The sequence below is a fragment of the Entelurus aequoreus genome, linkage group LG17 (assembly GCF_033978785.1).
Source record: "Entelurus aequoreus isolate RoL-2023_Sb linkage group LG17, RoL_Eaeq_v1.1, whole genome shotgun sequence".
Lineage (NCBI taxonomy): Eukaryota > Metazoa > Chordata > Actinopteri > Syngnathiformes > Syngnathidae > Entelurus > Entelurus aequoreus.
Genome location: NC_084747.1, coordinates 1,754,466 through 1,777,424, shown reverse-complemented (window position 1 = coordinate 1,777,424; position 22,959 = coordinate 1,754,466). Strand labels below are relative to the sequence as shown.

The 22,959-nt window shown below is 35.1% G+C and overlaps 1 protein-coding gene across 2 annotated transcripts; it reads right to left on the bottom strand.

Moving 5' to 3' along the window:
• Window positions 1-485: 485 nt before the first annotated feature.
• On the bottom strand, window positions 486-20,627 carry cnot6l (CCR4-NOT transcription complex, subunit 6-like). Of its 2 annotated transcripts, none has more exons than XM_062024376.1 (12): window positions 20,449-20,627; window positions 17,764-17,885; window positions 14,209-14,395; window positions 10,955-11,040; window positions 10,793-10,882; window positions 10,664-10,732; window positions 10,435-10,592; window positions 8,544-8,698; window positions 6,180-6,331; window positions 4,288-4,509; window positions 3,941-4,230; window positions 486-1,082 (listed from the first exon to the last, which is right to left on the bottom strand). In XM_062024376.1, the coding sequence occupies exons 2-12, from the start codon at window positions 17,873-17,875 to the stop codon at window positions 870-872; spliced, it is 1,734 nt and encodes a 577-aa protein (XP_061880360.1). In that variant the 5' UTR covers window positions 17,876-17,885; window positions 20,449-20,627; the 3' UTR covers window positions 486-869. The 2 variants fall into 2 exon arrangements, with proteins under 2 accessions (XP_061880360.1, XP_061880361.1); XM_062024377.1 differs by having other exon boundaries at window positions 4,040-4,230; window positions 20,449-20,626.
• Window positions 20,628-22,959: the final 2,332 nt, after the last annotated feature.

Below are 22,959 nucleotides of genomic sequence, written 5' to 3'. Positions count from 1 at the left end.
CTGAAATGTTCAAACTGATTTTTTTGGCACACAAACATTTTAACGCTGAATTTTTCACACATAATTTTTAAAATTAAATTTTTCCAAAATATTTATTTTGCACTGAATTCATCATTTTTCACAATGACATTTTCTGCACTGAATTTGTTTACAGTGATTTTTTTTTGTTGCACTGAAGTTTTTATACACTAACTTTTTTTGCACTGAATATTTTAACAGAGTTTTAACAGAGCTAATTTTTTTTAATACTGATTTTTTTTTTTACATTGAATTTCTAAACAGTATTTTAATAACATGAATTTTTAAACACAAAATGTTGCTCACACATTTTTTTTATTTAATGAAATTGTCGGCATAAATTCACAAAATTCAAACAAAAAAATTCAGTGTAAAAAAAACCAAAAGCTTTTTTAATAAGGACAGAAATGAATGAGTAAAATGTCAATGTTTGGATGAAAATGAAAGAATGAAACGAATTCCATGAATAAGAATAAACTGTTGGACATTTTTTTATTTGTCTAAAAATGATGAAATATATTCTAATGAAAGTATATTGATCATGATCAACCTGCTGATGTGTGTGTTCATAACCATTGGTGCTTTTATTGTGAAATACTGAATCTTAAAAAGTGCATTGTCCAAGCCAAACCAAAAGTTGTTCTGATGAAATATAATAATTGATGGTCGCCATGGCAACAGTTGGTAACAAACTGTGACAGGAGAGAAAAATAAAAGAATATGAACGTTTAAACGGGAGGAGGGGCGTGGCTTGTGACTGGGGGGGGGCGTGGCATCCGGCTGGAGAAACTGTACACGGTCCCTTACAAAGCGCTTTTTAAAAAAGGGAGACGGGAGGGGGCGGGGCTTCACTACCTGTGCACGGGCGGGTGCAGGCCGTTGAGCGAGGGGGGGTCGAGCGGGCGCAGCTCCAGCTGTGCCAGCAGGGAGAAGTGGTCCGAGGGCACGTGGGGGTGCGGGCAGCCCGAGATCTTGTTGTCAGCCAGCCAGCTGGCGTCCAGCGGGCCCAGCAGGCCCAGAACGCTCATGCGGGTCCGAGTGAAGAAGATGTAGTCGATCACGCCCTGAGTGGAAAGGCCATCAAAATATCATGTTAGCATGTAGCTAACATGGCTATGCTAGTGTTGCTAGAAAACCATGTTCAAATATTAAGTTAGTAAAATGTAGTGTTAGCATGTAGCTAAAGTAACCATGCTAATGTTGCTAAACAAACATCATGGTAAAATGTAGTGTTAGCATGTAGCTAACATGATGGTAAAATGTAGTGTTAGCATGTAGCTAAAGTAACCATGCTAATGTTGCTAAACAAACATCATGGTAAAATGTAGTGTTAGCATGTAGCTAACATGATGGTAAAATGTAGTGTTAGCATGTAGCTAAAGTAACCATGCTAATGTTGCTAAACAAACATGATGGTAAAATGTAGTGTTAGCATGTAGCTTAAGTAACCATGCTAATGTTGCTGTGTGTTTTTGTCCCACCCTTAAAGTGGCGGTGTCGTATGCTCCAATGACATCATAGATGTGACACCATAGATGTGACATGTGACATCATAGATGTGACATCATGGATGTGACATCATGGATGTGACATGTGACATCATAGATGTGACATGATAGATGCGACATGTGACATCATAGATGTGACATCATATATGTGACATGTGACATGATAGATGTGACATCATAGATGTGACATTATAGATGTGACATGTGACATCATAGATGTGACCTGATAGATGTGACATGTGACATCATAGATGTGACATCATAGATGTGACATGTGACATCATAGATGTGACATGTGACATAGATGGGACATCATATATGTGACATGTGACATGATAGATGTGACATGTGACATCATAGATGTGACATCATAGATGTGACATGTGACATCATAGATGTGACATGATAGATGTGACATGTGACATCATAGATGTGACATCATAGATGTGACAGATGTGACATAGATGTGACATCATAGATGTGACATGTGACATCATAGATGTGACATAGATGTGACATCATAGATGTGACATGTGACATCATAGATGTGACATAGATGTGACATCATAGATGTGACATCATAGATGTGACATAGATGTGACATCATAGATGTGACATCATAGATGTGACATCATAGAAGTGACATGTGACATCATAGATGTGACATCATAGAAGTGACATGTGACATCATAGATGTGACATGTGACATCATAGATGTGAAATGTGACATAGATGTGACATCATAGATGTGACATGTGACATCATAGATGTGACATGACAGATGTGACATGTGACATCATAGATGTGACATCATAGAAGTGACAGGTGCCACTCCTGGCTAAGAAAGAGTGGTGGCCCACCTTGAAGTGGTGGGTGTAGTTGGTGTAAGGGTGGTGGTTCACCTTGAAGTGGTGGGTGTAGTTGGTGTAAGAGTGGTGGTTCACCTTGAAGTGGTGGGTGTAGTTGGTGTAAGAGTGGTGGTTCACCTTGAAGTGGTGGGTGTAGTTGGTGTAAGAGTGGTGGTTCACCTTGAAGTGGTGGGTGTAGTTGGTGTAAGAGTGGTGGCCCACCTTGAAGTGGTGGGTGTAGTTGGTGTAAGAGTGGTGGTTGACCTTGAAGTGGTGGGTGTAGTTGGTGTAAGAGTGGTGGCCCACCTTGAAGTGGTGGGTGTAGTTGGTGTAAGAGTGGTGGCCCACCTTGAAGTGGTGGGTGTAGTTGGTGTAAGAGTGGTGTCCCACCTTGAAGTGGTGGGTGTAGTTGGTGTAAGAGTGGTGGTTCACCTTGAAGTGGTGGGTGTAGTTGGTGTAAGAGTGGTGGCCCACCTTGAAGTGGTGGGTGTAGTTGGTGTAAGAGTGGTGGTTCACCTTGAAGTGGTGGGTGTAGTTGGTGTAAGAGTGGTGGCCCACCTTGAAGTGGTGGGTGTAGTTGGTGTAAGGGTGGTGGTTGACCTTGAAGTGGTGGGTGTAGTTGGTGTAAGAGTGGTGGTTCACCTTGAAGTGGTGGGTGTAGTTGGTGTAAGAGTGGTGGTTGACCTTGAAGTGGTGGGTGTAGTTGGTGTAAGAGTGGTGGTTCACCTTGAAGTGGTGGGTGTAGTTGGTGTAAGAGTGGTGGTTCACCTTGAAGTGGTGGGTGTAGTTGGTGTAAGAGTGGTGGCCCACCTTGAAGTGGTGGGTGTAGTTGGTGTAAGAGTGGTGGTTGACCTTGAAGTGGTGGGTGTAGTTGGTGTAAGAGTGGTGGCCCACCTTGAAGTGGTGGGTGTAGTTGGTGTAAGAGTGGTGGCCCACCTTGAAGTGGTGGGTGTAGTTGGTGTAAGAGTGGTGTCCCACCTTGAAGTGGTGGGTGTAGTTGGTGTAAGAGTGGTGGTTCACCTTGAAGTGGTGGGTGTAGTTGGTGTAAGAGTGGTGGTTCACCTTGAAGTGGTGGGTGTAGTTGGTGTAAGAGTGGTGGCCCACCTTGAAGTGGTGGGTGTAGTTGGTGTAAGAGTGGTGTCCCACCTTGAAGTGGTGGGTGTAGTTGGTGTAAGAGTGGTGGTTCACCTTGAAGTGGTGGGTGTAGTTGGTGTAAGAGTGGTGGCGCACCTTGAAGTGGTGGGTGTAGTTGGTGTAAGAGTGGTGGTTGACCTTGAAGTGGTGGGTGTAGTTGGTGTAAGAGTGGTGGCCCACCTTGAAGTGGTGGGTGTAGTTGGTGTAAGAGTGGTAGTTGACCTTGAAGTGGTGGGTGTAGTTGGTGTAAGAGTGGTAGTTGACCTTGAAGTGGTGGGTGTAGTTGGTGTAAGAGTGGTAGTTGACCTTGAAGTGGTGGGTGTAGTTGGTGTAAGAGTGGTAGTTGACCTTGAAGTGGTGGGTGTAGTTGGTGTAAGAGTGGTAGTTGACCTTGAAGTGGTGGGTGTAGTTGGTGTAAGAGTGGTGGTTGACCTTGAAGTGGTGGGTGTAAGAGTGGTGGTTGACCTTGAAGTGGTGGGTGTAAGAGTGGTGGTTGACCTTGAAGTGGTGGGTGTAAGAGTGGTGGTTGACCTTGAAGTCGTGGGTGTAGTTGGTGTAAGGCATGACTCCGCCCTGGTAGGCACTCTTCAGCTGGAAGCTGTGTGTGATGCTTCCATTGTTGGCGTCACAGCTGAAGTTGCTGAGACACTCGCTGTAGCGCAGCTCCTTGAAGTCCTTGTGGTTGTCGGCCACGCCCCCGTTGCTCAGGTACTCCACCACACCTGTGGGGGCGGTGTTGGGTTAGCGGGAGGACGGAAGGGGAAGGAGGCGGGGCCTACCGGAGTCGGGCAGCGAGTTGAGGTCGGCGCACAGGACGATGGGGATGGCGGCGGGGTCGGAGGTCGGCGAGCCGCCGTCCATGGAGGCCGACGCCCCCTCGGCGATGCTCTTCAGCTCAGACAGGAACATCATGGTCTGGATCAGCTTCACGTCGGAGTACTCAGGGTCCCAGTGCATGTGAGCGTTGGCCACCAGGAGCAGCTGACGCTCGGCTTTCACACCTGCAACCACAATCATCAATCACAACTTCAAGAAGGAGGAGAAGAAGAAGGACAAGAAGAAGAAGAAGGACAAGGAGAAGAAGGAGAAGGAGGAGAAGGAGGAGAAGAAGAAGAAGAAGAAGAAGAAGGAGAAGGACAAGGACAAGGACAAGGACAAGGACAAGGAGAAGAAGAAGAAGGAGAAGGAGAAGAAGGAGAGGAAGGAGAAGAAGCAGGAGAAGAAGAAGGACAAGGAGAAGAAGGAGAAGAAGAAGAATAGTAAGAAGAAGGAGAAGAAGAAGAAGAACAAGGAAAAGAAGTCAAAAGAAGAGTGAGAAAAACTATAAGTAAAAGAGTCGGAAGAAAAGTTGAACAAAGAGCAAGAAGAGTCAGAAGAAAAACAAGCAAGAAGTAGAAGAAGAAAAAGAGGAAAAATGAGAAGAACAAGGAGAAGAGGGAAGAAGAACAAGGAGAAGAAAAAGTAGAAGAAGAAGGAGAAGAAACAGAACAAGGAGAACAACAAGAAGAAAAACAACAACAAGGAGAAGAAAAAGTAGAAGAAGACAGAAGAAGAAAAACAATAAGAACAAGGAGAAGAACAAAAAGAAGAAGATGAAGAAGAAGGAGAAGAAGGAGGAAAAGAACATGAAGCAGAAGATAAAGAAAAAGGAGAAAACAAGTGGAATAACAAGGAGAAGAAACAGTTAAAGAACAAGAAGAAGAGGAAGAGGCAGAAGAAGAAGAAGAAGAGGAAGGAGAAGAAGAAGAAGAACAAGGAGAAGAAAAAATAGAAGAACAAGGAGAAGAAGAACAAGGAAAAGAGGGAAGAAGAACAAGAAGAAGAAAGGCGAGGAAAAAGTAGACGGAGAAGAACAAGAATAGGAACAAGGAGAAAAACCAAAAAAGAACAAGAAGAAGGAAGAGAAAAAAAGTAGAAGAAGAAAAAGAAGAAGAACAAGAAGGAAAGGAAGAAGAAGAAGTAGAAGAACAAGGAGAAGAAGAAGAACAAGAAGAAGAGGGAAGAAGAACAAGGAAAAGAGAAAGTAGAAGAAAAAGTAAAAGAACAAGGAGAAGAAGAAGAATAACAACAAGAAGAAGACGAAGAATAAGAAAAATAAGTATAAGAACAAGGAGGAGAAGAAGAAGAAGAAGAACAAGGAGAAGAAAAAGTAGAAGAACAAGGAGATGAAGAAGAACAAGAAGAAGAAGAAGGAAAATAAGAAGAAGAACAACAACAAGGAGAAGAAAAAATAGAAGAAGAAGAAGGAGAAGAAGAAGAAAAAGAAAAAGAAGAACAAGGAGAAGAACAAGAAGGAGAAGAACAAGAACAACAAGGAGAAGAAAAAGTAGAAGAACAATGAGAAGAAAAATATCAAGAAGAAGATTAACAAGAAGGAGATCAAGGAGAAGAAGAAGAACAAAGAGAAGGAGAAGAAGTCAAGAAGAAGGAGAAGAACAAGAAGAAGAACAAGGAGAAGAGGGAAGAAGAACAAGGAGAAGAAAAAGTAGGAGACAAAGGAGAAGAAGAAGAAGGAGAAGAAAAAGTAGAAGAACAATGAGAAGAAGAAGTAGAACAAGAAGGAGAACAAGAAGAAGAAGAATGAGAAAAAAGTAGAAGAACAAGGAGAAGGAGAAGAAGGAGAAGAAGAAGGAGAAGAAGAAGAAGGAGAAGAAGAAGAAGTTGTCCTCACCACCAGAGAACAAGTGGTTGTTGAGTTGGAGCAGCACGGCCACACCAATGTTGTCCTTGGTCATGACTCTGTTCAACATGACCTCTGACCCTTCACAGTTGGCCATGGCCACCTGGTTGAACTCCACCGTGTGTTTCTGCACCAGACTGAACCTGCAAGTCAACATCCACACATTCATGCTTTCTGCACCAGACTGAACCTGCAAGTAGACCTCACAGTCATGGTTTCTGCACCAGACTGAACCTGCAAGTCAACATCCTCACATTCATGCTTTCTGCACCAGACTGAACCTGCAAGTAGACCTCACAGTCATGCTTTCTGCACCAGACTGAACCTGCAAGTCAACATCCACACATTCATGGTTTCTGCACCAGACTGAACCTGCAAGTCAACATCCACACATTCATGCTTTCTGCACCAGACTGAACCTGCAAGTCAACATCCACACATTCTTGCTTTCTGCACCAGACTGAACCTGCAAGTCAACATCCACACATTCATGGTTTCTGCACCAGACTGAACCTGCAAGTAGACCTCACAGTCATGGTTTCTGCACCAGACTGAACCTGCAAGTCAACATCCTCACATTCATGGTTTCTGCACCAGACTGAACCTGCAAGTCAACATCCTCACAGTCATGTTTTCTGCACCAGACTGAACCTGCAAGTCAACATCCTCACATTCATGGTTTCTGCACCAGACTGAACCTGCAAGTCAACATCCACACAGTCATGCTTTCTGCACCAGACTGAACCTGCAAGTCAACATCCTCACAGTCATGCTTTCTGCACCAGACTGAACCTGCAAGTCAACATCCTCACAGTCATGGTTTCTGCACCAGACTGAACCTGCAAGTCAACATCCTCACAGTCATGGTTTCTGCACCAGACTGAACCTGCAAGTCAACATCCTCACAGTCATGGTTTCTGCACCAGACTGAACCTGCAAGTCAACATCCTCACAGTCAACATCTGTGAAGTCCTCACAGTCATGGTGCACATGTGTGGACCATTGATAAATACTTGAATTTAATACATTTAATTCAGACAAATACATTAATTTAATACATTTAATTGAAGATAAATAATTTAATTCAATACATTTAATTCAAGATAAATACTTAAATTTAATACATTTAATTCAAGATAAATACTTTAATTTAATAAATTTAATTCAAGATAAATATTTTAATTTAATACATTTAATTCAGATAAATACTTTAATTTAATACATTTAATTCAAGATAAATACTTTAATTTAATACATTTAATTCAGATAAATACATTAATTTAATACATTTAATTCAAGATAAATAATTTAATTTAATACATTTAATTCAAGATAAATACTTTAATTTAATACACTTAATTCAAGATAAATACTTTAATTTAATAAATTTAATTCAAGATAAATATTTTAATTTAATACATTTAATTCAGATAAATACTTTAATTTAATACCTTTAATTCAAGATAAATACTTTAATTTAATACATTTAATTCAGATAAATACATTAATTTAATACATTTAATTCAAGATAAATAATTTAATTTAATACATTTAATTCAAGATAAATACTTTAATTTAATACATTTAATTCAAGATAAATACTTTAATTCAATACATTTAATTCAAGATAAATATTTTAATTTAATACATTTCATTCAAGATAAATACTTTAATTTAATTCAAGATAAATACTTTAATACATTTAATTCAAGATAAGTACTTTAATTTAATACATTTAATTCAGATAAATACTTTAATTTAATTCAGATAAAGACTTTAATTTAATTCAGATAAATACATTAATTTAATACATTTAATTCAAGATAAATACTTAAATTTAATAAATTTAATTCAAGATAAATACTTTAATTTAATACATTTAATTCAAGATAAATACTTTAATTTAATACATTTAATTCAAGATAAATATTTTAATTTAATACATTTAATTCAGATAAATACTTTAATTTAATACATTTAATTCAAGATAAATACTTTAATTTAATACATTTAATTCAGATGAATACATTAATTTAATACATTTAATTCAAGATAAATAATTTAATTTAATACATTTAATTCAAGATAAATACTTAAATTTAATCATTTTAATTCAAGATAAATACTTAAATTTAATACATTCAATTCAAGATAAATACTTAAATTTAATACATGTAATTCAAGATAAATACTTTAATTTAATACATATAATTCAAGATAAATACTTTAATTTAATTCAGAAAAATACTTAAACTTAATACATTTAATTCAAGATAAAGACTTTAATTTCATACATTTATTTCAAGATAAATAAAAATAAGGAATCCAACAACAAGTGAGGAAGTGCAAACTGACTTCTCCGTCTTGAAGAAAACTGCACATCCGTCCACGTGTTTCCTCTCCTGCTCCGACACCAGCTTGGCTCGAGACTTCGGGCAGAAGTATCCGTCGTAGCCGCGCTCCTTCAGAGTCTCCAGGAACAAGGAGTAGTACTGCTCCGTCTCCACTTCCTGGTTTGCAACAACATTGTCATCTTAGGGACTCGTTATCCACGTCTTCCTAGTCACCTGAACCTCCAAAGCCCCAAGACTTCAACAATTTAGCATGCTAACAGTTAGCACGTGTTGTTTACCAAGTTATATTGCGCCGAAATGTACGGCGGACAAATTGGCGAAAATAATTAGCATGTATAGCAATATTACCATGTTTACAGTTGCCGTGTGTCACATAAGTTATACGACGACAAAATTATCTCAAAAAGTTAGCACGCTAATGTTAGCATGCTAACAATTAACGTGTTAATTACCAAGTTATATGACTCTGATGTGTACAGCTGAAAATTAGCACGCCAATGATAGCATACTAACAGTTAGCACGTATTATTTACCAAGTCAAATTGCTCCGACGTGTACGGTGAAAAAAATTGGCTAAAATAGTTAGCGTGCTAATATTGTCATGTTTACAGTTGGCATGTGTCACGTAACAAGTTATATGACTGAGGTGTACGGCGACAAAATTATCTGAAAAAGTGAACTTGCTAACAATTAACGCGTGTTAATTACCAAGTTATAGGACTCTGATGTGTGCAGCTGAAAAAATAGCTAAAGAAGCTAGCACGCCAATGATAGCATGCTACCAGTTAGCATATGTGCTATTTACCAAGTAATATTGGTCCGAGGTGTACGGTGGCGAAATTGGCTAAAATAGTTAGCATGCTAATATTTCTATGTTTACAGTTGGCATGTGTCACATAGCAAGTTATATGACTGAGGTGTACGGCGACAAAATGATCTGGGAAAATTTTTGCACGCTACTGTTAGCATGCTAACAATTAACATGTGTTATTTACCAAGTTATAGGCTCAAAAAGTTAGCACGCCAATGATAGCACGCTAACAGTTAGCGTGTGTTATTGACCAAGTTATATTGCTCCGAGGTGTACGGTGGCGAAATTGGTTAAAATAATTAGCATGCTACTCTTAGCATGCTAATATTATCATGTTTACAGTTAGCATGTGTTATTGACCAAGTTATATTGCTCCGAGGTGTACGGTGGCGAAATTGGCTAAAATAACTAGCATGCTACTCTTAGCATGCTAACATTATTGTGTTTACAGTTAGCATGTGTCATGTAACAAGTTGTATGACTCTGAGATGCACGGCGACAAAGCTGGCTAAAAAAAGTTACCACGCTAATTTTAGCATGCTAACAATTAACGTGTTAATAACCGAGTTGCTCCGAGGTGCACGGCGGCAAAAATTGGCTAAGATAATTTGCTGTTTACAGTTAGCATGTGTCATGTAACAAGTATTTTGTATGGCGGCGAAATTGGCAAAAAAAATTAACACGGTAATGTTAGCATGCTAACAATTAACATGTGTTAATCATCAAGTTATATGAGATGTATTGCTACAAAATTGGCTTGAAAAGCTAAGACGCTAATGTTAGCCTGCATCAAGTATCAAAATACGACGGATGTGTGTACGTACAAAATGAAAGAACGCTAGCATACTAATGTCAGAATGCTAACAGGCATCCTTCGTCAAGTAAAACATTTTTTGACGCTACTCTGACAAAATAAGCTAGCATGCTAATATCTAAATGCTAACGATCGGGCCGCGGGTCAATACAAATTAGCTACGGGTCGCAAATGAGCTAAAAAAAAAAAACGAACATGCTATGCTAACATGCCAACAATAGCACGCCTACAGTTAGCGTTAATGAAATAGCAAAATATGAGTTGCACCTGTAGACTGATGATGTCGGCGTCGCAGTTGTTGATCTCCTCCATGATGCCTTTCTTGCGGTACTCCCAGGTGAGCGCCCAGGTGGGACAGTAGCCGTAGAGCTGCCGCGTGGCGTACTTGTCGCACAGCACGTTGTAGCACATGACGGTGAAGGCCGCTACGGGCAGGAAGGGGCGACGTCACACACGCTAGGGGGGGACCGGGAAGTTAGCGAGACGACGCACGCACCTGTGGAGACCACCTGGTCCCGTTCTTGAAGCGTGATCCACGGTCTTTGCGGGAGCTGCTCCGGGTGCACTGTCAACACAAAAGCACGGTTAGCGCTCGCGTGGTAGCATCCTCGCTAACCGAGCCTACCCGCTAGATTGTCCAGCATGTGGTTTAAAAGCTTCCTGGTTCCGTCCGCTTCCTGGTACAAGTTGAGGATGTCTTGGGACAAAGGGTTACCTGCCAGGTGAAAAAAAAAAAGCACAGTTAGCACAATTGCACAAACAAATATCACTTTAAGACCAGACTGACCTTTCAGGCCGAGTGTTTGCAGCTGGAAAAGCTTCCCGAGTTCGTAAGGCAGCACACGTAAAAGGTTGTTGTTTAAAAGCAGTTCCCTGCAACACATCACGTCCACCAGGAAGAGAAAGTTCAACTCAAATGCTAACTGTTAGCACGCTGGCTAAATGAGCTAGGAAAGCTAGCATGGTAACAGTGCTATGTGATTAGCTAACAATAGCATGCTTAGGGTTAGCATTGGGGAAAGACCAATTGAGGTAAATGAGTTAAATTTGCTAAAAAAAAAAAATTTAAAGCTAGCATGCTAATGTTAGCATGCTTAAAAAGTAACTTGCATGCGTCAAGTACTAAAATATATTACTATTATATAAGATGTATACCTGGAATTTTTTTTTTAAAATGATAGCATGGTCACATTAGCCTACATCAAGTAGCAAAATATGATATCAATAAAATTTGCTAAACAAAAAGTTAGCCTACTAACTAACATAAGCATGCTAACAGGTAGCAGTCGTCAAGTAACAAAATATTTGGGGCTGAGGTATCATCTAACATTAGAATGCTAACAATAGCATGCCTACAGCTAACATTAATGAAATACCAAAATATATGACACTGAGGTAAATTAGCTAAACAAAAGCTAGCATGCTAATACTAACTGTAGCATGCTAAAATACTAACTGTAGTATGCCTCAAGTATCAAAATATATTACTCTGCGACGTCTACCTGAAAAATGTGTTTAAAAATGTTAGCACGCTAACGTCAGCATACGTCAAGTAGCAAAAATATGACACTGGTGTATAACTATAAAATTAGTTTTAAAAAAGCTAGCCTACTAACAGGTAGCAGTTGTCAAGTAACAAAACATTTTATGTTGGTGTATACTTTGAAAATTTGCAAAAATAAAGACAGCTATAATCTAACATTACAATGCTAAAATGCAAACAGTTAACATTGGAAATACCAAAATATATGACACTGAGCTAAATTAGCTTAACAAAAAGCTAGCATTCTAAAGGTAGCATGATAAAATACTAACCGTAGCATGTGTGAAGTACCAAAATATATTACTCTGCGAAGTATACCTGAAAATTTGTTAAAAATGCTAGCACGCCCACATTAGCACACATCTAGTAGCAAAATATGACTCAGGTGTGTACCTATAAAATGTATCTATAAAGCTAGCCTACTAACTAATATTAGCATGCTAACAGGTAGCAGTCGTCAAGTAACAAAATATTAGGCGCTGAGGTGTACAACTTCAAAATTTGCAAAAAAAGCAATCATCTAACATTACAATGCTAACATGCTAACAATAGCAAGCTGACAGTTAACATTAATTAAATGAGCTAAAGAAAAGCTAGTATGCTAAAATACTAACTGTAGCTTGTGTCAGGTAGCAAAATATATTACTCTGCGATGTATTTGTTTAGAATGCTAGCGTGCTAACATCAAGTTGCAAATGATGACACTGGTGTGTCTACCTATAAAATTTGCTAGAAAAAAATAGCTAACCTACTTATGTTGGCATGCTAACAGGTAGCATTTGGCAAGTAACAAAATATTTGACGTTATTTGTAAAAAAAAAAAAAAAAAAGCTATCATGCTAATATTACAATGCTAACGATTGTGCCGTTAGAAAAATTGGCTACAGGCCGCACTTCCAAGACATTACAGTAGATGGCAGTACTGTATCTAGGGTATGTTTTCTAACCAGGAAGTGACAACATGTTGGACCATTGATAAGTACTTGAATTAATGCATTTAATTCTAGATAAATACTTTAATTTAATACATTTAATTCAAGATAAATATTTTAATTTAATACATTTAATTCAAGATAAATACTTTAATTTAATTCAAGATAAATACTTTAATACATTTAATTCAAGATAAGTACTTTAATTTAATACATTTAATTCAGATAAATACTTTAATTTAATTCGGATAAATACTTTAATTTAATACATTAAATTCAAGATAAATACTTGAATTTAATACATTTAATTCAAGATAAATACTTTAATACATTTAATTCAGATAAATACTTACATTTAATACATTTAATTCAAGATAAATACTTAAATTTAATAAATTTAATTCAAGATAAATACTTTAATTTAATACAAGATAAATATTTTAATTTAATACATTTAATTCAAGATAAATACTTTAATTTAATTCAAGATAAATACTTTAATACATTTAATTCAAGATAAGTACTTTAATTTAATACATTTAATTCAGATAAATACTTTAATTTAATTCGGATAAATACTTTAATTTAATACATTTAATTCAAGATAAATACTTGAAATTAACACATTTAATTCAAGATAAATACTTTAATTTAATACATTTTATTCAAGATAAATACTTTAATTTAATACATTTAATTCAGGATAAATACTTTAATACATGTAATTCAGATAAATACTTCAATTTAATACATTTAATTCAAGATAAATACTTTAATTTAATACATTTAATTCAAGATAAATACTTTAATTTAATACATTTAATTCAAGATAAATATTTTAATTTAATACATTTAATTCAAGATAAATACTTTAATTTAATTCAAGATAAATACTTTAATACATTTAATTCAAGATAAGTACTTTAATTGAATACATTTAATTCAGATAAATACATTAATTTAATTCGGATAGATACTTTAATTTAATACATTTAATTCAAGATAAATACTTTAATACATGTAATTCAAGATAAATACTTTAATTTAATACATTTATTTCAGATAAATACTTTAATATAATTCAAGATAAAGACTTTAATTTAATACATTTAATTCAGATAAATACATTAATTTAATACATTTAATTCAAGATAAATACTCTAATTTAATACGTTTAATTCAAGATAAATACTTTAATTTAATACGTTTAATTCAAGATAAATACTTTAATTTAATACATTAAATTCAAGATAAATACTTTAATTTAATACATTTAATTCAAGATAAATACTTTAATTTAATTTAATTAAAAGATAAATACTTTAATTTAATTCATTTAAATTAAAGTATTTAATTATGGCTTTTTCCAGGAAGCTGAATGTGTTACGTTGCGCCCTACAAAGTGTTTATACTCTAAGTGCTGTGCTTATTTCACAGCAGCTGTTTGACCGTAACATTGTGGTTTCTGGAGGTGTTGAAATGGCCATGTAAAACGGCTAATGCTAATGGTAGCCCGTCTATGGCAAATCCAGTGTCAATTAGCACGAAGCTAACAGGAAAGCCCACCTGAGAGAGACCATGTTGCCCAGCTCGGCTGGCAGACTGCGGAGCTTGTTGGACGACAGGTTCAGGTAGACCAGGTGGGGCAGCTTGGCGATGTCCGGCGGGAGGCGGCTCAGGTTGTTGTCGTTGATGTGCAGCGCCGTCAGGTGGGTGAGCGTCCACAGCGAGCTGCTCAGACTCCGCACGCGCCCTGCGGGGGGGGGGGGAGAGGGGGCGGGACAAAGAGCTTGAAAAAAGTCACGGACCCTAAACTTTAGCATCAAACTCAGCGGGGACAAAACAAGAAATGTGTCATTCATTTTTAAATACTAAATACTAAATACTGCTATCATATGTGCTTGACAAGAATAAGGCCAATACGGATATCGATTATTGGGTTATATTTCAGAAACACTAAATACTGGTATCAAAAATAAAAATAATAATACATTTTAAAAAGGCCAATATTGATTATTTTATTATTATTATTATTATTATTATTAAAAAGGATGCAAGTATCCATTATTTTATTATATTTTATAAATACTAAATAGTGGTATCATATGTGTATATATTGTATCTGCTGATGTAGTTATGTTGTGGTTGTAAAAAAATAAATTAAAAAAAGGCCGATACCATTTTATTATTTTGTAAATACTGGTATCATGTGTACATTTTGTATCTGCTAATGGAAAAAATATATATATATACATTTTTTTTTTTTTTTTTAAAGCGGCCGATACCGATATTATTTTATTATATTTTAGAAATACTAAATAGTGGTATCATATGTGTATATATTGTATCTGCTGATGTAGTTCTGTTGTGTTTGTAAAAAAAATAATAAATAAATTTAAAAAAATTAAAAAGGCCGATATCAATATTGATTATTTTATTATTATTTTGGAAATACTGGTATCATGTGTACATATTGTATCTGCTATTAGAAAAAAATATATAGTTTTTTTTTTTTTTTTCAAAAAAGCCGATACCAACATCACTTAGTTATTATTTTAGAAATACCAAATACTGGTATCATATTATGTGTATATATTGTATCTTTTAATGGAAAAAATACATATAATTTTTTTTTTTTTTTTTTTAAAGAGGCCGATACCAATATTGATTATTTTATTATATTTTAGAAATACTGGATACTGGTATTATATGTGCCTATATTGTATCTTCTAATGGAAAATAGATATATAATTTTCTTTTCTTTTTTTTTTTTAAAGAGGCCGATACCGATATTGATTATTGTATTATATTTTAGAAATACTAAATAGTGGTATCATATGTGTATGTATTGTATCTGCTGATGTAGTTCTGTTGTGGTTGTATAAAAAAAATGTTTAAAAAAAGGCCGATACCAATATTGATTATTTCATTATTTTGGAAATACTGGTATCATGTGTACATACTGTATCTGCTACTAGAAAAAAATATATCAATTTTTTTCAAAAAAGCCGATACCACCATCAATTAGTTATTATTTTAGAAATGCCAAATACTGGTATCATATGTGTATATACAGTATATCTTCTAATGGGAAAAAAATATATAATTTTTTTTTTTTTTTTTTTAAAGAGGCCGATACCGATATTGATTATTTTATTATATTTTAGAAATACTACATACTGGTATCATAAGTGCATATACTGTATCTTCTAATGGGAAAAAAATATATAATTTTATTTTTTTTTAAAGAGGCCGATACCGATATTGACTATTGTATTATTTTTTTTAAATACTAAATAGTGGTATCATATGTGCATATATTGTATCTGCTGATGCAGTTCTGTTGTAAAAAAATAAATTAAAAAAGGCTGATACCAATATTGATTATTTTGGAAATACTGGTATCATGTGTACATATTGTATCTGCTATATAATTTTTTTCCAAAAAGCCGATACTGACATCAATTAGTTATTATTTTAGAAATACTAAATACTGGTATCATATGTGTATATATTGTATCTTCTAATGGAAAAATTTTTTTTTTTTTTTTTTTTTAATTTTTTTAAAGAAGCCGATACCGATATTGATTATTTTATTATATTTTAGAAATACTAAATACTGGTATCATATGTGTATATATTGTATCTGCTGGTGTAGTTATGTTGTGGTTGTAAAAAATAAATAAATGTAAAAAAGCTGATACCGGTATCGATTATTTTAGTATTTTAGAAATACTAAATACTGGTATCATAAATGTGTATATATTGTATCTGCTAATGGGGGAAAAAATATATATATATATTTTTTTTTTAAACGTTGATACCGATATTGATTATTGTATTATTTTAGAAATACTAAATAGTGGTATCACATGTGTATATATTGTATCTGCTGATGTAGTTCTGTTGTAGTTGTAAAAAAATAAATTAAAAAAGGCAGATACCAATATTGATTATTTTGGAAATACTGGTATCATGTGTACATATTGTATCTGCTATATAATTTTTTTTCCAAAAAGCCGATACTGACATCAATTAGTTATTTTTTTAGAAATACTAAATACTGGTATCATATGTGTATATATTGTATCTGCTGGTGTAGTTATGTTGTGGTTGTAAAAAAAATAATAAATAAATAAATGTAAAAAAGCCGATACCGGTATCGATTAAATTAGTATTATTTTAGAAATACTAAATACTGGTATCATAAATGTGTATATATTGTATCTGCTAATGGGGGAAAAAATATATATATATTTTTTTTTTAAAGGCTGATACCGATATTGATTATTGTATTATTTTAGAAATACTAAATAGTGGTATCATATGTGTATGTATTGTATCTGCTGATGTAGTTTTGTTGTAGTTGTAAAAATGTATTTAAAAAAAGGCCGATACTGTTAATTATTTTATTATATTTAGAAATACTAAATGCTCATATCGTATCTGCCGATGTAGTTCTGTTGTAAAAATAAAAACAAAAAAAAGGAAAAAAAGGCAGATAAAGATATTGATTATGTTATTATTATTTTAGAAATACTAATCATATGTGTATATATTGTATCTGCTACTGGAAAAAGGCCGATACCGATATAAATTAAGTTATTATTTTAGAGATACTAAATAGTGGTATCACATGTGTATATATTGTATCTGCTGATGTAGTTCTGTTGTAGTGGTTTAAAAAACAAAAAATAAAAAAGTCTGATATCGACTATTTTATTACATTTTCATATGTGCATGTATTGTATCTGCTGATGTAGTTACGTTGTACTTGTTTTGTTTTTTTAAATAAATAAAGGCTGATACCGGTGTTGATTATTTTATTATTATTTTGGAAATACTAAATACTGTTATCACATGTAGATATATTGTATATGCTACTGGAAAACATTTTTTAAAGGCCAATACCGATATAGATCTTTTTTTTTTAAATACTAAATAGTGGTATCATATGTGTATATGTTGTATCTGCTGATGTAGTTCTGTTGTAGCTGTAAAAAACAAAAGTCTGATACTGATCATTTAATTACATTTTTATATGTGTACATATTGTATCTGCCGATGTGGTCGTCAAAAAGAAAGAAAAAAAAACAAGTGCGATAGTGAAAGCCGACCGACCAGATATCTCCAGCTCCAACCACTGAGACTTCTTCCCGCTGGCCGCCTCCTCCGCTGACATGATGGTGTAACATCGGCGAGGATCTGGAGGATCATATTTTTCTTTTGGCATTCCGGGTGATCTGTGGGAAGGTTCCACTCTCGGTCACTGCCACGGTACTTTGGCAAACCATCGCCGCGTATCATAGCAACCCCTGCGTAGCATTAGCATGTTGCTAACAAGATAGTTCTTTTCACCTGTTGGTAAATAGGCACAGTAACATTCCCGCGTGCAGCCCGGTATGGGGTAACGTGTGTGGACGAATCGACTCTTTTGAGTCAAACATTGCAACCGACTCGGTTGGGAGCCTTTTTTTGTGCACATACAGTTAAAGTGTAGACAGGAAACAAATAGTCAAAGGGAACATTTAGTAGGGGTGTGAATCTTTGCACACCTCACATTTTGATCCGATTCCTGGGGTGATGATTCCATTCAGAACTGATTCTCCATTCAACACCATTCACTCATTGTCATTATGGTGCTACTTAATGAATACTTAGGTCTACTACACTACTGTATTTAATGTTGTCATTATGGTGGTACTTAATGAATACTTAGGTCTACTACACTACTGTATTTAATGTTGTCATTATGGTGGTACTTAATGAATACTTAGGTCTACTACACTACTGTATTTAAAGGCCTACTGAAAGCCACTACTACCGACCACGTAGTCTGATAGTTTATATATCAATGATGAAATCTTAACATTGCAACACATGCCAATACGGCCGGGTTAACTTATAAAGTGACATTTTAAATTTCCCGGGGAACTTCCGGTTCAAAACGCCTTTGGAGGATGACGTATGCGCGTGACGTAGCCCGGGGAACACGGGTATGCCTTCCACATTGAAGCCAATACGAAAAAGCTCTGTTTTCATTTCATAATTCCACAGTATTCTGGACATCTGTGTTCGTGAATCTGTTGCAATCATGTTCATTGCATTATGGAGAAAGAAGCTGAGCAAGCAAAGAAGAAAGTTGTCGGTGCGAAACGGACGTATTTTTCGAACGAAGTCAGCAACAACAGTACACAGCCGGCGCGTCTTTGTTTACATTCCCGAAAGATGCAGTCAAGATGGAAGAACTCCGATAACAGAGACTCTAACCAGGAGGACTTTTGACTTGGATACACAGACGCCTGTAGAGAACTGGGACAACACAGACTCTTACCAGGATTACTTTGATTTGGATGACAAAGACGCAGACGTGCTACCGTGAGTATGCAGCTTTGGCTTCCAAACATTTGATCGCTTGCCCGTACATGCGCGTCACGTACGTAACTTTTTAAAAATATATAAGCTTTATGAACCTTGGGTTAGGTGAACGGTCTTTTGGGCTGAGTGATTGTGTGTGTTGATCAGGTGTTTGAATTGTATTGGCGTGTTCTATGGAGCTAGGAGCTAGCTTAGGAGCTAGGAGCTAGCATAACAAACACGTAGATGTTTTTATGCAGGATTAATTTGTGTCATATTAAATATAAGCCTGGTTGTGTTGTGGCTAATAGAGTATATATATGTCTTGTGTTTATTTACTGTTGTAGTCATTCCCAGCTGAATATCAGGTCCCACCCGCCTCTCACAGCATCTTCCCTATCTGAATAGCTTCAACTCCCCACTAGTCCTTCACTTGCACTTTACTCATCCACAAATCTTTCATCCTCGCTCAAATTAATGGGGAAATTGTCGCTTTCTCGGTCCGAATCTCTCTCACTTCATGCGGCCATCATTGTAAACAATAGGGAACTTTGCGTATATGTTCAACTGACTACGTCACGCTACTTCCGGTAGGTGCAAGCCTTTTTTTTATCAGATACCAAAAGTTGCGATCTTTATCGTCGTTGTTCTATACTAAATCCTTTCAGCAAAAATATGGCAATATCGCGAAATGATCAAGTATGACACACAGAATAGATCTGCTATCCCCGTTTAAATAAAAAAAAATCATTTCAGTAGGCCTTTAATGTTGTCATTATGGTGGTACTTGATGACTACTTAGGTCTACTACACTACTGTATTTAATGTTGTCATTATGGTGGTACTTAATAAATACTTAGGTCTACCACACTACTTATAAGAACTTTTGAAGGGCTCCTTTTAAAGATGGCTATGAATAACCACAACCGTGATTGCGTCACCCTCCTTGAGAGGACGTGCGTGACGTCACGCGGCCACGAGGTGACAAGTTTGCACAAAGTCTTACATAAGTTGTTGACACACGAGCCACGTGACTGGCGGACACGCGCACAAATACAGAATGTTCAACTTGTGGAATATAGAATGTTCAACTTGTGGAATATAGAATGTTCAACTTGTGGAATGGCGAATATTCAACTTGTTGATCGCGGCGTGTAAAGTAGGCGCGGGTGTCAAAGTGCAGCAACAACAGCTGTGGCGCCAAACATAGCCGCCCCACGTGACCGCCGGCTGTCACTCACCTGCCACTCAGGTAGCCCCGCCCCCCCCCCGCCGACACGTTGAATAAGGCGAATAAAAGGTGTCGGAGTGACGCCTCGAGCAGGGCGCTTGATTTGTGCGCCGAGCGGCGGGGAAGCAGCGCGCCGCCGGCCAGCGCCATGACGGCGTCCCGCGGCGGACACGAGCATTGAACGACACAACACACACTCGCAGCCGTCTTAGTCTTACCTTCATCCGGGGAAGGCGGCGGCGGCAGGCGAGTCAAGGCGGAAGAATGTGCGGCGACATGCGGACGTGACTGCTGTGTGCAGGAGGCGTCCCGACTACCGACTACCGACCCTCAGCGTCTCGGAAACTACCAGCCGCACTTCCGCTCGTGTCCGACAGCGCGACCCCGTCCGCTCCTACGAGTGCGAGCATTAATGCTGTCGCTGAGAGACGAGAAAAGTAACAGCTTTTTTTTTTAGAAAACTTGTTTTTAAAACCTTGCTTTATAAGTTTACATATATTATAATATACATATATCATTTATAAGTTTATAACTAAAAAATATACCTCAATGGGAAGTCAAAATGATGAGATAAAAAGTCGAAATTTTGAGATAAAAAGTCATAATAATGAGATAGAACGTCATAATAATGAGATAAAAAGTCACTCTTTTAGGTAATGTCACAATAATGAGATAAAAAGTCGATAGTTTGAGGTAAAAAGTCAAAATGTTGAGATAAAAAGTCAAAACGTTGAGATAAAAAGTCAACATTTTGAGATAAAAAGACTATATTGCGATAAAAGGTAAAAAATATGAAAAAAAAGTCAAATTTTTGAGATAGAAAGTCATGATTATAAGATAAAAAGTCGACATTTAGAGATAAAAAGTCAAAATATTGAGATAAAAAGTCATAAATATGGGATAAAGTCAAATTTTTGAGATAAAAAGTACATTTTGAGATGAAAAAGTCATAAATATGAGATAAAAAGTCAACAATTTTTAGATGACATAATTATGAGATAAAAAAAGTCAAATTTTTTAGATAAAAAGTCAAAATGTTAAGATAAAAAGTCAAAAATATGAGATAAAAAGCCAAGATTTTGAGATAAAAAGTCAATATTGAGATAAAAAGTCATGACTATGAGATAAAAAGTCGAAATTTTGAGATATAAATTCAAAATATTCAGATAGAAAGTCAACATTTTTAGATAAAAAGTCAATATTGAGATAAAAAGTCGAAATTTTGAGATATAAAGTCAAAATATTCAGATAAAAAGTCATAAATATGAGATAAAAAGTCAAGATTTTTAGATAAAATGTCAATATCGAGATAAAAAGTCGAAATTTTGAGATATAAAGTCAAAATATTCAGATAAAAAGTCATAAATATGAGATAAAAAGTCAACATTTTGAGATAAAAAGTCTATATTGCGATAAAAGGTAAAAAAAATGTGAGAAAAAAAGTCAATTTTTTGAGATAAAAAGTCAATATTGAGATTAAAAAGTCAGAAATATGAGATGAAAAGTCAACAATTTTTTATATGTCTTAGTTATGAGATATTAACTCTAAATTTTGAGTTAAAACATCATAATTATGAGACAAACAATCGAATTTTTGAGATAAAAAGTAAAAATGTTAAGATAAAAAGTTATAAATATGAGATAAAAAGTCGAAATTTTGAGATATAAATTCAAAATATTCAGATAGAAAGTCAACATTTTTAGATAAAAAGTCAATATTGAGATAAAAAGTCGAAATTTTGAGATATAAAGTCAAAATATTCAGATAAAAAGTCATAAATATGAGATAAAAAGTCAAGATTTTTAGATAAAATGTCAATATCGAGATAAAAAGTCGAAATTTTGAGATATAAAGTCAAAATATTCAGATAAAAAGTCATAAATATGAGATAAAAGTCTATATTGCGATAAAAGTCTATATTGCGATAAAAGGTAAAAAAATATTAGATAAAAAGTCAACATTTTGACATAAAAAGACTATATTGCGATAAAAGGTAAAAAAATATGAAAAAAAAGTCAAATTTTTGAGATAGAAAGTCATGATTATAAGATAAAAAGTTGACATTTAGAGATAAAAAGTCAAAATATTGAGATAAAAAGTCATAAATATGGGATGAAGTCAAATTTTTGAGATAAAAAGTACATTTTCAGATGAAAAAGTCATAAATATGAGATAAAAAGTCAACAATTTTTAGATGTCATAATTATGAGATAAAAAAAGTCAAATTTTTGGGATAAAAAGTCATAAATGTTAAGATAAAAAGTCAAAAATATGAGATGAAAAACCAAAATTTTGAGATAAAAAGTCAATATTGAAATAAAAAGTCATAACTATGAGATAAAAAGTCGAAATTTTGAGATATAAATTCAAAATATTCAGATAAAAAGTTGAGTTGAGTTGAGTTTGAGTTTATTTGGAACATGCAAGCATACAACATGATACATCACAACTTCCAGTTTCTCTTTTCAACATGTTCGAAAAGGAGTAGGAAGAAGCAGAGCTTATTTAATCCTACCCCTTTTCTTTTACATAACACTTGCTAAAACTTTTGTTCACTTCCTGTTCTGAATTTATCCACAATATACTCCCTATAAGTAAGTCATAAATATGAGATAAAAAGTCAACATTTTTAGATAAAAAGTCAATATTGAGATAAAAAGTCGAAATTTTGAGATATAAAGTCAAAATATTCAGATATAAAGTCATAAATATGAGATAAAAAGTCAAC